This window comes from Eptatretus burgeri, chromosome 12, assembly GCF_056783735.1.
Source record: "Eptatretus burgeri isolate ZD-2024b chromosome 12, Ebu_testis_v1, whole genome shotgun sequence".
Classification (NCBI taxonomy): domain Eukaryota; kingdom Metazoa; phylum Chordata; class Myxini; order Myxiniformes; family Myxinidae; genus Eptatretus; species Eptatretus burgeri.
In genome coordinates, this window is record NC_140972.1 from 39,993,716 (window position 1) to 40,009,921 (window position 16,206).

The 16,206-nt window shown below is 38.9% G+C and overlaps 1 protein-coding gene across 2 annotated transcripts in view; it reads right to left on the reverse strand.

The window, feature by feature from the left end:
• Positions 1–16,206, reverse strand: part of CHRNA7 (cholinergic receptor nicotinic alpha 7 subunit) — a 137,184-nt gene that overhangs the window by 45,832 nt on the left and 75,146 nt on the right. For both annotated transcript variants that reach the window (XM_085850257.1, XM_085850258.1), the window contains one exon: positions 9,476–9,562. In XM_085850257.1, coding sequence (XP_085706383.1) covers positions 9,476–9,562 — 87 coding nt within the window. The remainder of the gene's footprint in view (positions 1–9,475; positions 9,563–16,206) is intronic.

Genomic DNA, 16,206 nt, shown 5'->3' on the forward strand with positions numbered 1-16,206 from the left:
ACAGAAAGACAGACAAATATACTTACAAATCTTTCATTTCGTGAGTAGCAAACGGACTCGAATGCAATCCCCTTTCCTATGTCGAAAGTAAAAATCCTGTTACTAACCCTTTGTGCCAATGTTTCACGCTGATGAGCAAACTCTTTTCTGCCAAGAGCCAGTGTATTATAAAAAATTAGGTCAAATAGTCTTTCGATTTCCGATTAATTAAGGTTTTCCCATTTCTTTCAGCATTCCATATCCATTATTGCCCCCAGAAAGAACTACCATGAAAAACACTATCTGAGAATTTTACCACTTTTCATCCTTGCAATCATGTTTCATCACCCCAATACTAGCAACATTTCCAAAGCAAGACTAATCAATCATGATTCATGGATCCACATGAAAGCAAACATTCATAAACGTTTTCTCCTGTCCAGTCCTTTAGAACGTTTCCTATCCAAAGCTGAGAAATCTTTACAATGTGGTATATTATTCCTGCTTGAAGGTTGTGCACAAGTCGATCTTGTGAATTTTGGTAGATGTAGACTTAAGTGTTGGATTACTTGGCTCCAAATTTGTCTGTTGCTTTAAAACGTGATGACACATTTGTATAAAAAAGTTCAGGTCAAAAGTTGAAAGCAATATCACGAATAAATATTGTGCAAATTGACTTTTGATGAAATGCATGTTAAATTTATTCCACTTCATTGAATTCCAAAAGGGCTCACTGAACGAAAAACTTTTTGTTGCCTTGAGCAGCTGGCAGCCTCTTGGAAAAGAGAACAAACTGTTTCAAATGTTCTGACCTCGCTTTCTCACCAGCATGAACTTCAAAGAAATCCATCTCCCAGCAGATACAAAGCACAAGGAGATCTGGGAGAACCTACCCCTCTGGTAAATTGGGAACAAAGTTTCGATGTACCAGCAAGTACAAAGCCCCTCCTTATCCCATCCTCATTCTTCCTCTTCTTGAATGGCATCATTTATTCCCACCTTCATTTCGGGCCGTGCAGGGCAACTTCTGGGCCAAGTTCTTTTTTTTTCATGAGCCAGCTGGGTTGGCGAGACGTTCGACTAAAGGTGGCAGGAATTTGTAATTTGTTCATGGTGCTGGCAATAACTCATCTACTCTTTGTGAAAGACGCCGTGGGATATTTAACAAGCATCAAAGCCCGTCTTACTCGTAGATGGGTCCTCTGACTTGACATCCATCCGAGGGATGGCACACACATTGATGTATCGCCCTGCATGTGAAACACAAGGTCGACATTTTATAACTGGGTCGAGATTCGAACCCAGGCTCTACAGCTCAAAGGCAAGTGCATATACCCAGAGGCTATCCTGTCTGCTACACAAGACATCAGATACATGGTTATTTCTTTTTTGCTTTTTCTCACTGGCATGCAATCAAGGAGGAGTGATACTTCTTTGCTTGTGAAAAGTTTACATTATTTACAATACCAATAAATTTATTAATACTCGATGATATTCAGAGAATACTTACCCTGCACAGTCTTCAGAAGGACTTGATGCAAGCCAACTCTTCTGTTTTTTTCAAGGTTTTTTTTTCTTTCATCCAATATGGTGCTAGACCAGTGACTGATGATGTCACTTTTATCAAACTATATTTCCCATGGGAAGTTGATCAATTAGTTAAAGTTTTGCATTGATTGGTTAGAGGTTTCAACAATTGCAGATATTTTTTTTTCATACTGACCGGATCAAGCATTGCACGTGTTGAATTATGACGTCATAATGAAGGCACCATCATTAACATATCTTATTCCCTATGGGGAGTACTTGACAATGAGACATGTGTAAATTTATTTTCATGGAATGGTTTCGGGGATATAGAGGTGCAAATTTTTTTCGGTTTATCCAAGATGGCACCTGTACCACGTGACCTATGATGTCATAATTATCATTATAAATTCCTACAGAAGGAGGTGCACCTATGGTCAACTGTTGACTCCAGTGGTTGGTGAATTGACGAGACAAATTGATGAACAAAGGAATGACATGAACGGAATGGAGAACAAATTTGTTAAATGAAGGAATGACATGAGGGGATTGGAAAACAAAATTAATGACCAAAGGAATGAAATAAAAATGAATGAACGATTAGAAAACAAAATGAATGAACAAAGGAATGAAATAAGTGAACAAATTTGTTCACTTTTTTCATCTAACCCTCCTCCGGTGGAGGGTTAGACCTTCCGTTTTTATCTAACCTTCCATCAATTTTTCATCTAACCTTCCATCTAACCCTCCTCCATTTTTAGAATAAAGGATTAATCTTGCTGGTGAAGAGTAGTGTTGATGTGCATAGGTGGATAGGTACAACAGTGGATGAAAGCAACGGGATGTTGAATTAGGTATGCTAACCGCTGTGGTAAGCAAGAAGAAACGGACATTTTGAGCATTAACCCTTTGTTGGAGCAAAATGGAGAGAAGGGATTGGGGCAAGGGTTGATATAGGGTGTGAGTGAGTCATAGATGGGTGGGTCAGATTGGCATCAGGAGGAATGCGAGAGTGATGATGACTGATTTTAAAAGGGAGGATCAGGGTTCAGGGGCTAATGGTCAAGGGACTGGATGAGAAATTAAAACAATAGGGAAAAACAATATGACAGAAGATATTTGCATATTGCATTTTTTTTTAAACCGACAAGATTAAATAAACAAAAGCAACTTTGAAAAGTCATACAAATATAATGATAAAATAATAATATGACTAACATTAATTCAATATAATTGACGATTTATGTCGAGTGTGTTTGTTCTTGATACCTGAAGAACCATGCAACCCTTGCCTATATAAAACAGACTTTTTGGAACGCCGGCTGCATTTTCCATCCATTCATCATGTGCCTTTGTTAAAAAAAAACAATTCTCCATGGGTAGGCGCTTCGATGTTAAAAGTATTGTGTTGATCGCTCAAGCAGTTGAAGAGAAAACAAATTTAAAAGCGAATAAATGTGAAAAAGTGAGCTCGGGAGTAAAAAAAAAACAGTGAGGGTCTCGGCCAATGTTCCACAACGTGGTCAAGGATAGTTTTGGGCACCTATTCCTAGTAATAATAATGTAATAAAATAGTAACTAAATATATTTAAAAAAATAAAAACTAAGTATTAAATACAAATGAATAATAAGTAAAATAAAATAAACCAATGTCACCCGCAGGGTGACCCGTATCTTGCCAAAAGGTGACCAGGTGTGACTTCTTTAAGGTCACACTGAGGTGAACAGAGCTGCTATCCACCAGGAGCGACTCCTTGAGGAATATCTGCCTACGAGAGATTCCCATGAGAATCGTTCTAGAGTAACCATGAAAAATATGCGTTTGCCTCATAACGTCACCAAATGACGTCATAATGTCTCAAGCTTGACATATCTAGAAAGCACTCATCGAGGTGTTCAATTTGAGGTACTACACGATATGGTTCCTAAAACTTGAAAATTTGACCTTGGGGTCAAATATGTTTTACCTCAGGCGCTAACCATGAAGGTCAAGGCCAATCGCCACCAAAAATTAATCAGCTGAGCGCCAGACCATGAACTATATTCCCATGAAGTTTGAAGACGATCCGATCAAAATTACTCAAAAAATAAGGGTTTCGTCGACTCCCCTGATTTGCGACAAAGTGACCTTGACCTTTGACCTTGACCTTCAAAATTTTATGCACTGAAAGGGACCTCTATAGGCCTCTGATATACGAAGTTAAAAAATTTCCAATGATAACTGTGCTCTGCAGAATTTTTTATACGTGATTACAGACAAAAATAAATAAATAAATAAAAAGCATACAAGCTGACTAACATATCTTGCAAAAACTTCGTTTTGGCAAGATAATAAAAACTGATATAAAGGAGAGAGAAAAGGGGGAGAAAAGGGAAATTTGAGGGAAAAGTGGATATGAGAGAGGAGAGAAGAGGAGTGAGAAGAGTAAATTAAGGAAAGATTTGATTTCAAGGAAGAAAAGTAAGGATTTCATGTTGACATCAAAACCTTCCTTTACTCCAATGGCCTGATCTCAGATCATCAGTTCGGTTTCAGACACAGTCGTTCTACCTTGGAGATGCTGCTTCTACTCTCCCAACAATGGATGGAAGCCCTCAATGTGAAACATGACGTCAGAGCCTTCTTTCTGGACATACCTCGAGCATTTGATGCAATCTGGCACCCCGCCTTGATCTTCAAAACTTTCTGCTTATGACATCCAAGGTCACTTCCTCTCATGGAACACTGACTTCCTTCACTCACGTTGTCAGCATGTAGCTCTTAACAGGATTCTCTCATCTTCTCTCTCTGTCAAGGCTGGAGTTCCCCAAGGCTGTGTCTGTCTTGGGCCCCAGTTTTGCTCCTCACCTTCATCAGTGATCTTTCTTATTCCCTGGAAAATTCTGCCTTTCTCTTTGCTGATGATTCCACCTGTGCCTCAGACTATGATCGAATCAAAAGCTGTTCCAACACTTGGAATTTGTCTCTCCACCTTGACAAATCACACACACACACACACACACACACACACACACACACACACACACACACACACACACACACACACACACACACACACACACACACACACACACACACACACACACACACACACACACACACACACACACACACACACACACACAGTCTCTCCGAAAGGACCATCTGCCCAACCCTCCAATCAATTTCCTAACCAAACAACTTGAAGAGGTTAAGTCACTCAAACTTTTGGGCATCACCTTCAGCCATGATCTTGGGCAGACCGTATTTCGAAGATGGCCTCCAAAGCCAGCCACTGACTGGGCATCCTCCTTCGTGCAAATTCTTTCCTTGGCCAACAAAGTAAAAACGAAGTACAGGGGAAAAACAGAGGGAAAGGATTGAAAAATTGTAAGAGACATGGGGTTTAATCAAATGCAAAGCACTCGTTAATCTCATGGGGAGCAAACATGCCAATCCGATAGTTCAGGCTTTTCTCTTGCCTTTGCGACTGTCAGTGGTGCTCAAATGGAGAAAATACTGGAGACTGCCATGTGACTGAATTAATGACTGGGAAGGTGAGTCATTCTATCTGAAATCACCAAATTTAAGAAAATGTTCCCAGTTGACCCCCTCAGATTTACTTTGAACTTTCATAAAATAGTTCCCAGGTATCAAAATGAAGCTGCATAAAATTTTAGGTCCATAGATGCGGTAAACTCCGAGATATTGAGGGTTGAAAATGTGATTGTGGCCCTATTTTTATGGTCGTTGCGAGCATCATAAAATGAACGGCTACTTTTAAACTCCCACAACTTTTTAAATATTAATGCTAGAGCCTTGAAATTTTCAGAGATTATTCTTCAATAACTACTCTGTAAGAAACAAACATAAAACTGAGTATACCTCAATTAATTTTTATGACCTGATCAGTTGAAATCCAGAAAAAAAATTTTGGTTTTGTATGAAGACCCAACTTTGAGACCCCATATATTTTTATTGACCCATCCCAGAAGCTTTACATTTTTTCAGGTAATAACTGTATGGTAGTAGTATTCAAATACATGTTTACTTTTCTTAATCAGTCATATGTATAATAGTCATGATCCCTCAAAAATTGAAAATTTTCATTTTTCCCCGAAATTCAGGTGAGGATTGCAAATATATGACAAGGTATACCACTTCAAATTGTTCACCATTGGAAAGAGCATATTCAATTTTACAAAGTGTCAAATATCAAAGTGGTATATTTAAAAAAAATATATTTTCTATCTATTTTTAAAAAACTTTTGTTAACACAATTGTGAATACATGAAGTGTGTACATGGTGTGGGCACCATGTTAATCATGAATGATTAGTTCTATGATTCAAATTAATAATTAAAAAAAAAAATATATATATATATATATCACATACTGCAATAACAATGTAATAAAACATTTCACGTAAATGATTTGAATAGGTCCTTGATCTGCGATTCCAAGTCAGGTGCGAGCTTGTACTGCCTCCCAGTTGACATTAGGGGAGCATCAATAACTTTCATCACATGGACCAAAGGAACCCAACAAATGTCCTCCCTTGAATGTAACTATATACACTGCTGACATCAGCAGATCAGCCACTATTCCTGAGTTCTATTTTTCACCCCAGCCAGATGAGTTAAGCTCTTGCTATTTACAAATGAGAAACAAAGAATTACAAATTCAAGTTTCAAAGTATTGTGTTCATGGTATCCTAATAGCAGATGATATGTGTGTACATTGTATATACATGTACTACACATATGTACTACATGTAAAAAGACTGTTCATTAAATAGCACACACAACGTGCACAGCACTGGCAGAACATCATTTATTCAAATATTTTTGAAATACTGATAGAAACATTATACCACTTTGATATTTGACACTTTTGTAAACTTGAATATGCTCTTTCCAATGGTGAACAATTTGAAGTGGTATACCTTGTCATATATTTGCAATCCTCACCTGAATTTCGGGGAAAAATGAAAATTTTCAATTTTTGAGGGATCATGACTATTATACATATGACTGATTAAGAAAAGTAAACATGTATTTGAATACTACTACCATATAATACAGTTATTACCTGAAAAAATGTAAAGCTTCTGGGATGGGTCAATAAAAATATATGGGGTCTCAAAGTTGGGTCTTCATACAAAACCAACATTTTTTTTTTCTGGATTTCAGCTGATCAGGTCATAAAAATTAATAGGGGTATACTCCATTTTATGTTTGTTTCTTACAGAGCAGTTATAGAAGAATAATCTCTGAAAATTTCAAGGCTCTAGCATTAATATTAAAAAAAAGTTGTGGGAGTTTAAAAGTAGCCGTTCATTTTATGATGCTCGCAACGACCATAAAAATAGGGCCACAACCACATTTTCAACCCTCAATATCTCGGAGTTTACCGCATCTATGGACCTAAAATTTTATGCAGCTTCATTTTGATACCTGGGAACTATTTTATGAAAGTTCAAAGTAAATCTGAGGGGGTCAACTGGGAGGCCTCCGGTGATATGAGGTGGAATGACTCAGGCTTAAATGTCAAGCAACTGGCTTGGAGTAATCTGTGCTGTTGCTTTGTATATCGAGTAAGTGTTCATACAAGCATTCACCCAGTTTTATATATTTTGATATTGTTGCAGAGAATGCCTGTCATTCCATAGATCACATTGGTGGAGGTACAGTCAAAGTAGTTCATGGCTTTAATCATACATTTGGATCCTCAGAGTGAAGTGGTCATCTTGATGAAAGGGTAGGTGATACAGTGACTCTGAACACTTGAACATTCCTGGTGTGAGGTCAGTGGATAATGGTCCTTTAACCAGGGAATTTCTCAAATTTCTGTCCTGTTTGAAAGAGATGAGAGATGGTTGTAAAGAAAATTGAGGCAGTTTGAGGATAATTTTGTTAAAGGTTGAAGTTCCTCTGGAAAAATGGAATGCACTCAAATTTCCCTGGAAACAGAAGCACGTTGCCATCAAACTGGCTGACAATGGCTGAGCAACAGTAGGTTGGCGCAATGACCTTCACAAACAGGGAAACCATCTGGCGACTCTCTGACAATGTTTTTTACTCCAACGTCAACAAAGACCTTACCTCAGTGAACCAAAAAAATACTTGATTTCAAACAGTAACCACCACCGACTGCTTACCAACATAATCGTCCTAATCGCTTACCACTGACTTAATCAAAGCTCAGGTCAATTGGATGAAAATTGACAATTTTTCAGATGAAATTTGATGATTTTAGAAACTTGACCTTGAGTTGACCTTTGATCTTATGACCTAAAAAGTTGTTGTTTTACCAATTCAGTGATGGACTATGCAAATCCTGTTCAACTTTCAAGTTAATAGGATGTAAATTGATTTTTCAATTGAAAAGTAATGATTTTAGATGTTTGCCGTTGAGTTGATCTTTGATCTCAACAATATTTGGTTTCCCAATTGATCAATGCACTATGCAATTGCTGTTTAATTTTTAAGTCAATCGGATAAAAATTGATTATTTTTCAGTTGAAAATTGATGTTTAGATGATTGCCCTTGAGTTGACCTTTGACCTTTTGATCTCAAAAATAGTTGGTTTCGCAATTAAATAATGCACTATGCAATTGACATTTAATGTTCAAGTCAATCGGATGAAAAATGACGATTTTTGAAATTTGTCCTCAAGATGACCTTTGACCTCAAAATCAGTAGGCTGCTCAGTTGAGACTACCTATACGACTTAGTAAAGTTTCATGATGATCGGTTTAGAATTGTGACCTGCAGGCGATTGACAGACAGCCAAACAGACAGAATAACAAAATTGACTGACCAATATACTTGAAAAAGCTTCGATTATTATGAAAGTAACAAACAAACAAACAGGGGAGAAAACATAACCTCCATCCACCTTCGGTGTTGGAGGTCACAAATTGCAGGGAAAGGTTTTATCTGATGCAGTAGTGAAACAGATTTCGAGAATATTACAAGGGGATTAAAGTCATTTTTCTGGTACAGTACTGCAGAATTCCTTTTTTATTTTTTCTTTAAGTGATTTATGCATTGTAAACTTACTTTGGGATGAAATTCCACATATGCCAATGCATTGTTTATGATTTACAACATGGAGCATAACATTTCAATTGAAATCACCTTTTCAAAATTCACAGCATGGGAAAAAGGATCTCTGAATGGTCTTGAGGCTGTGAATATCAGCCAGCAGTAGTAGTAGTAGTAGTAGTAGTAGTCGTGTTAATCCTTACTATAATTCACAGACCGGTGTTTGTTTGTCGTGCCACTCCTCATACAGTTATGGGCTGATTACATCCAGACGTGCTACATAGGATCAGCATGACCACAATTAATGTATCGGGGTGTTTTATCTTTGCCGGTGGTATTGGGGGTGGGGGAATGCAAATTCTCTATGTAAATGTGTATGATGTCGTGCCGCTCCAGGTGGGAGAGGATATTACAATTCACCACCATTTGCAGTGCAGTATTCCTGTCCCCACGTTTTCCCATGTAGTGAGGTGTTTTGAATTATAAACAGCAGGTATGTTTTTGCTTCATGCACGTAACACAGGTTATTGTTTTTTTTCTGGAGTGATTGAGGTAGCTGTAAGTTGCCTCTACACTGCCCAAATAAAGGTATGTGTCAGAAGAACGTGTTGCATGCTTGGAACAAGATCGCCTGTATGGCATGGCGGGCACTCTGCCAGTAGTAATAATTTCTGAATAATTGACAAGCCTGCACTCAAACCGATTTAGCAGTGTGCTAAATAACTGTTTTGAGAATCAATTTTGCTTTTGTAGAGCCATAAATATGCATATACAATATATATATTCGTTTGAAATGTGTACTCAAGACAAATAAACTTTGTTCAAATGATTTCAAACTTAAGAGGACAAATTGATTTACAACAAGATTTGATGCCAGTTGCTGTTGCAATATTTAGCAGGTAATATCTATGTTGGTCCACAAGGCAAAACTTTACTCACCAATAAGGGGCACCGAGTCGGATGTGGCTGGCATAATCTCGGCAACGAGCAACATGAACACGGTCAGTGACAGCAGCACTGTGATTCCTGAATACAAGAATGGTTATGAAGGTTACTGAGTGGTTGGAGTTATGTCATAGTGTTGTGGGGTCAAAATATTTATCAATCATTTTTGTGATTGTGCAGACACATACGTGTGCAAATGATAACATCATTGAAATTCCACAGACAATGAGGTTTACATGATGTAATTAAATGTTCCTCCTCAACAGATGAAAAGCACTGATAACAGAGACTTGCTATTGGCTGATGTTATATTTGGTCTTGCAACATACCTTTGTAATTGGTCGGATGATTAGGTCCAGCCCCTTAACCTCGGGTATATCCAGGAGGAGGTTAACAGGGAATTTGCAATTGATAAAGGGGGTTAGTGACGGCATGGTTAACCCTCTGTTGCTGGCCAAAACTTTGAGTCATGTAATACAACCAGATGTTTAATTATATATACACATATGTATGTATGTATGTATGTATGTATGTATGTATGTATGTATGTATGTATGTATGTATATATATATATATATATATATATATATATATATATATATATATATATATATATATATATATATATATATTAGTTCCCAAAAGCATATTTGATTCTGTACTATTCTCTCCCGTAAAAAATTTTGAAATCGCCAAAATTCGGTAATAAAAACCCATGACATTTGGCTTAGATCCCCAAATAATTGACGTGCCTAATGCCAATATGTTAGTGTATACATGTGCCGAATATGAAAGAGGTGTGTCCAGTCATTTTAGAGTTGAGGCATTTTAGAGTAGAGTTGAGGAAGGTTGACACATGGTTGGAGAGACTGACAGCACCCAAATATAACCCCCTAGCCGGGCAAAGTCTTTGTTCATTTCCATGTTGATTCATTGCTTAAAATTTTAAATATTTTCATTGGTCAACAGTTTATAACTTAGTCAAATAATCCTTAATCACATTGTATGTTTTTTATAAACAACACAAATAAAATTTATTTAACGTTTTAGTGTCAGGCCAAATGTGTAACACTTTAGAATATCAGATGATTCATGCTCTGAAGTTACTTTAAGATGATCATCGTTTTCTTTTTTTTTATCAAAATGCTGGTCCAGGAGTTTGTTAACAACTGCGTACACATCTGTTTATACTAAAAGGTAGAGGTGTGGACCTGGTAATTGTGTGATTGGCTGGATGTGCTACTTGTTTCTCGTTTGCCTTGTATTTTATCAGAATTGAGGAGGTGGGGAATACAAAGTTGGTACGGTAATGTGTTATATTTTTTACTGCGTGCAATTTTTCCACGAGAAAGAGATGCACTTTAAAGTGACGAAATTTCACACCTTTCAAGCAGATAGCTTGAATACTGCAATTCAATCTCCATCATCGTTCTTTCTCGAAAATCATTGTTCTCAGTAACCTCCCACAGGAAGAAATATGAACATCACACCTGGGGCAGTGTGAGTAAGGTTGACTTTGGAAACTTTTTCTCAGGAAGCTTCCTAATGAGGCACGATGGTTAGTCCTTTGCCTCATGACCATGGTATTGACCCGGATGCCATATTCTTCAGAAAGATGCAGTGGAACTTTTTACGTCTCTGGAGTTTTCGGGCCATATTTCTTAGGAAATTGGTTACTAAATACAAGAGACACTTGAGCTTTCATTGGAGGGCAAGCTGCTCCTCAGCATACTTTAGTTATTTCTGGGGAGAAAATATGAACATAAGTGCCAGGAAGTACTATTCATTTCACTGAGGGCCTATTTGGCAGTAGGAGATATGGGAAAGTCTGAAACCTTGAGCATCATTAATATTTTGCAACAGGGGTTGTGGCTGTCGCCTGTCCCACCGCAGATAAGTACACACTTTGTTTTTCAATTTCTCTTATGTAGGCTTACACATTGTACCTTCTCTGTTATCTGCCCGTTCTCCCTCCCGAGTGAATTGTTTGTGCTTTTCAACTCACACATTGTTTGGCCTCGTACGTTTACGCTATCTGCTCATCAAACTTTCTCCATACTCTTTTTGTCTCCAGCATGTAGTTACCAAAAAGCTACAGGAAAAGTGGGATAATAAAAAACAAAGATTTTGGGTGAAGAGAACAATTCCAAAAGGGGTCGTTTGAAAAATCAGAGGATACTCTAACTTTTCTGTATGTAGTATGTGGCTTTTCGGGGAATGTGGATGTGCAGCTGATGCAGTTACCTCTGCAGCTTCAAGCAGGAATCTTCAATTAATCCTGGATAGCCATTCTTCATGAGGGATACCATGCACCTCATGCTATCCAGCAATTTTACATCCAATTAAAACTGGTAAACCAGTAATCCCGGGCTTCAAGGCGTGCCTCCATTTTAACAAATTTCAACACTATCACCATCACATCATATGGGTTTTCCGAGTTAGAAAGTTAGTTCAAGTCTGCAATGGGGTCCAGCTACGGGGTCCCTCATGTTATCTCAATGAAGGATTGAAAAGCCCATAGCAATACATGATAAAGAAAGAAACTTCACATTGGACAAATCGAGGCTGGACAAATTTTCAAGTCCCCAAAAAAGTCCAATAACTCCACATTTGCATATTAATGTAAATGGCGATCTTGGAGAACGTTAAAATATCTTCCAGAATGTGTGGTCACTTTTTGCCTATCTTCTTTGGTTTTCATTTTACGATATGTCAAAAATGGGTGATTTTCAACTTTGGGGGGCTCTGGGGCCTCACTGGGGTAAAATACAGACATAGTGTAAACATATTTGGAATCCCCTCTTCAAGGCCTATCAGAATCTTTCATTAAATTTTTTCAACTCTCATTTGCATATTTAATGAGGCGAATCGGCATCATTTAAAATCATATAAATTAAATAACGATTTTGACCAAATTAACAACTGAACATTCCCATGGAATATCGGACATGTGTGCAAAAGCTTGAGGCTGTTGGGTTATCCCTTCTGGAGAAGAAGATGTTTTTAGGTTTTGGAGAAAATCCAATATGGCCGCCATACCACGTGACCTACGTCATCAAAATTTTCAAAGTATAAACTTCAGTTGGAGAGTTATTAAATGGATAAGTTTCATTGAATTTCATCCAAGCGTTGTTTTCATTTTATGACATTTCAAAAATGGGTCATTTTCAACTTTGGGGGGCACTGGGGGCTCACTGGGGTCAAATCCAGACATAGTATAAATATATTGGGAGTCCCCTGTTTAGGTGCTATCTAAATTTGTCATTAAATTTTTTCAACTCTCATTGCATATTTTGCATATTTAATGAGGCGAATCAGCATCATTTTAAATCATATGAATTATGTAACGATTTCGACCAAATTAACAAATTAACATTACCATGGAACAATGCAAATGTGTGCAAAAGTTTGAGGCTGTCGTGTTATCCGTTCTGGAGAAGACGATGTTTCTAGGTCTTGGATAAAATCCAATATGGCCGCCATACCACGTGACCTACGTCATCAAATGTTTCATAGTATAAACTTCAGGTGGTGAGTAATTATCCTGTTAAGTTTCGTTCAATTTCATCCAACAGTTTTCCCTCCAGATCCGCCACAAAATCGGTCAGTAGAACATAAAACGCCTTTAATAATAATAATAATACTAACGATTTAAATAGAGCTTCAGCCATGCGTGAAGCCCTAATAACTAATGCTAGCACACTGGATACCAAGTTTAACGTCAATCTGAGGGATTGCGCATATGTTGATGAAACACCCTGCCTGTGAAACACCAGGATGAAAGTTTATAGTTGGATTGAGATTCAAACCCAGGCTAAACAGCTCAGGCATGGGTGTACATACCTCTTGGGTATCTTGCCAGCCCATCAAGGAATCGCAATTACAAAAAAATTGAAATGTGTTATGTTTGTTGTTCACCTGGCCAACCTCAAGGCTAAACTTTCAAACGCGTCTCCTTCCTCAAAATCCTGATGATGGCTTGGAAAGTCTCTCTCTGGAGTATGCTACCCCTCTATCCATTTGCTCACTTCAAATAGCACCACAGACGACCATGCTCATGAGAAGGCCGAATGCTTCGATTCTTTGTTTGCTTCCAAATTTTGGGTCCTGTACCCACCCTACCATGCCACACCCAACTGCTCATGGACCGCTTTTCACCTGAGAAGGTGAAGTTTCTGGTAACTAGCCTTGACTCTGATTCTGCAACTGGCCAGGGCAGCATCAGCGGACATGTTTTAAAGAGCCACCCTGCTGCTCTTGCATATCCTCTTTCAGCTATGTTCACCCAATAATTTGCTCAAGGCTATCTTCCATGAACTTGGAAGTTAGCAAACATCACTACATTCCATAAACATGGTGGGAAAACATCATCTTAACTACAAACCAATTCGCTTACATCCAAATATCAATGAGATCACATTATCCATCATTGCAGTTGACATCAAATCCTTCCATTTCAACAATGGCCTGATGTCAGACCGCGGTTCACATTCAGCCCGAGTCACTCAACCCTGTACATGCTGCTTCTGCTCTCCCAACAATGGATGGAGTCCCTCAATCTCAAACATGAGTTCATGGCTGTCTCTCTCAACACATCAAAGCATTTGGTACAGTCTAGCATCCTGTCTTACTCTAAGTATGGCACCCAAGGCCACCTCCGCACATGGCTAACTGACTTCCTCTACTTTCAAACAGTAGCCAACATGCATCTCTCAACAGGATCCTCTCCCTCATCTCCTCTCTCTGTCATGGGTGGAATGCAGTGTCTTGGGCCCAGTCCTATTCATAATCTTCATCAACAATCTTTAAGATTCTGTGGAAAATCCTTTTTTTAAAATCCCTTTGCTGACAATTCCACCCTCTGCTATAGCATCCCTCATCTTTCAGATAGGCAGGCAGCAGGGTCTTCCCTATCTGCAGACCTTGAGAGAATTATGAGCTGGTCAAACACATGGATTATGTTGTTCAATCCTGACAAATATCACACTCACTCTGCCTCTCTAAAAGGACTGTCTGGCAAACACTGCCATTTATTACACAACAATCCTCTTGAAGAAGTTCACTCACTCAAACTTTTTGGCCTCACCAATCAGCCATAATCTTTCTTGGGCAAACCACACATCAACATTTGTCTTTAAACCCAGCTGCTGACTGGACATCATCTGTCCTGTGAAGTCTTTCTTTGGCACATCTGAACTCTTATCCATTTACAAAGTCTTCATCTGCAGTTTTATGGAGTACCGCTTATCCCTCTGGGCTGGAGCCCCTGCCTCACACCTTGCTCAGATTGACGTTGTGGAAATCAAGCCCTTCAAAATCATTAGTATCTTCCACGATGAAGCTAAGTCTATCACCTTCACATCTCAGACAGGTTGGTGGTCTTTGTCTTCTACCACCTCCAGACTGACTTCTCACCTCCACTTATTTGTTTTTCTTTTTTTTCCTGCCTGAGAAACCAGGTTCCTCAAGCTCTTCAATCCCATTCTTCCCTCCATGGTTTCCAGACAGATGTTCTCCACCAACACAGGTCATCACCCATCCACAACCATGATATTTTCTCCCCCCCCCCCCCACTAACCCTCTTCAGGTCCACCTCTTTCAGGTTTCCAGTTTTTCCTTCTGCTTCTGTCATAGATAGTTTGCAGCTCCATCCATCTTATTCACCGCCCATCCCCCCACCATTCCGTGTACTCCCCTTGCTCTCATCATAACCCACATCCATTATCGCTCAAAGTGCCCTTCCCTCTATTTTGTCCCTCAACCCTGCTGTTATTGTGCCCCCCACCCCCTTTCTGATACAGTTCTCGCCATGCTGTTACGTCCTGGTCCACTCTGTGTTCTTGCTCCTCCACAAAAAAAACTTTGGTTGTTGAAATTTGTTTTTCACAGCATATAATATACAAGTACTTCCAGCAAAAGTAAGTTTTTCAAACTTTTTTTACGAGATGTTGTAAGAAGTACCTTGTTCAGCATGACACCTTCCGAGTCGCAACCATTTATCAGGAGGGAGTGGCAGAATCACGAGCTGTCTCCTTCGTTCGCATGCAGCACAAGGCTGCAGGGTAGTATTGGCTGAGGGCATGGCTGTGCAACTGATGCAACGCCCTCTGCTGGTTAGAGCAGGAATTTGGAATTTGGCCATAGTGTCTGTGTTAGCTCACCAACTCTTCGCGAAGGACACAATGAGATCTTTAACATCCACCAACCAATGCTGGGAGATGGGATTCTCGTTTCATGTCCATCCGAAGGACAGCACACACAGACTAATCACCGTCTGATGATGATGATGATGATGATGATGATGATGATGATGATGTGAGATCCACATGATCGATCATGAGTGATGAGGATGAGAGTGTATGGCTGGTTCAGGATTCAAACCCAAGCTAGACAGCTTAGAGGCAAGTGTGTGTATCTCCAGGCAATCTTGTCAGCTATGAATTAATTATTACATTTAATTTCAGCACTATATTAAACCGGAAAAGACAAATCAATAAGGAATTCACCTGGAAGTATACCTTTCTATTAATTACTGTTTGCAGATGGTGCTCCCCCTTGGCAAGCTGACCAACAACATTCAAGGATATAATGTTCTTGTACCTATAACACTTTTATGGCCTACCTTGTAGAGTTGTCGGGAGGATTATAATGAACAGCAGCATCCACTTTGATAGTCTGTGCATAGCCAGGACATTTATGCTTTCATCATCAGCTGTCTCTCAAGA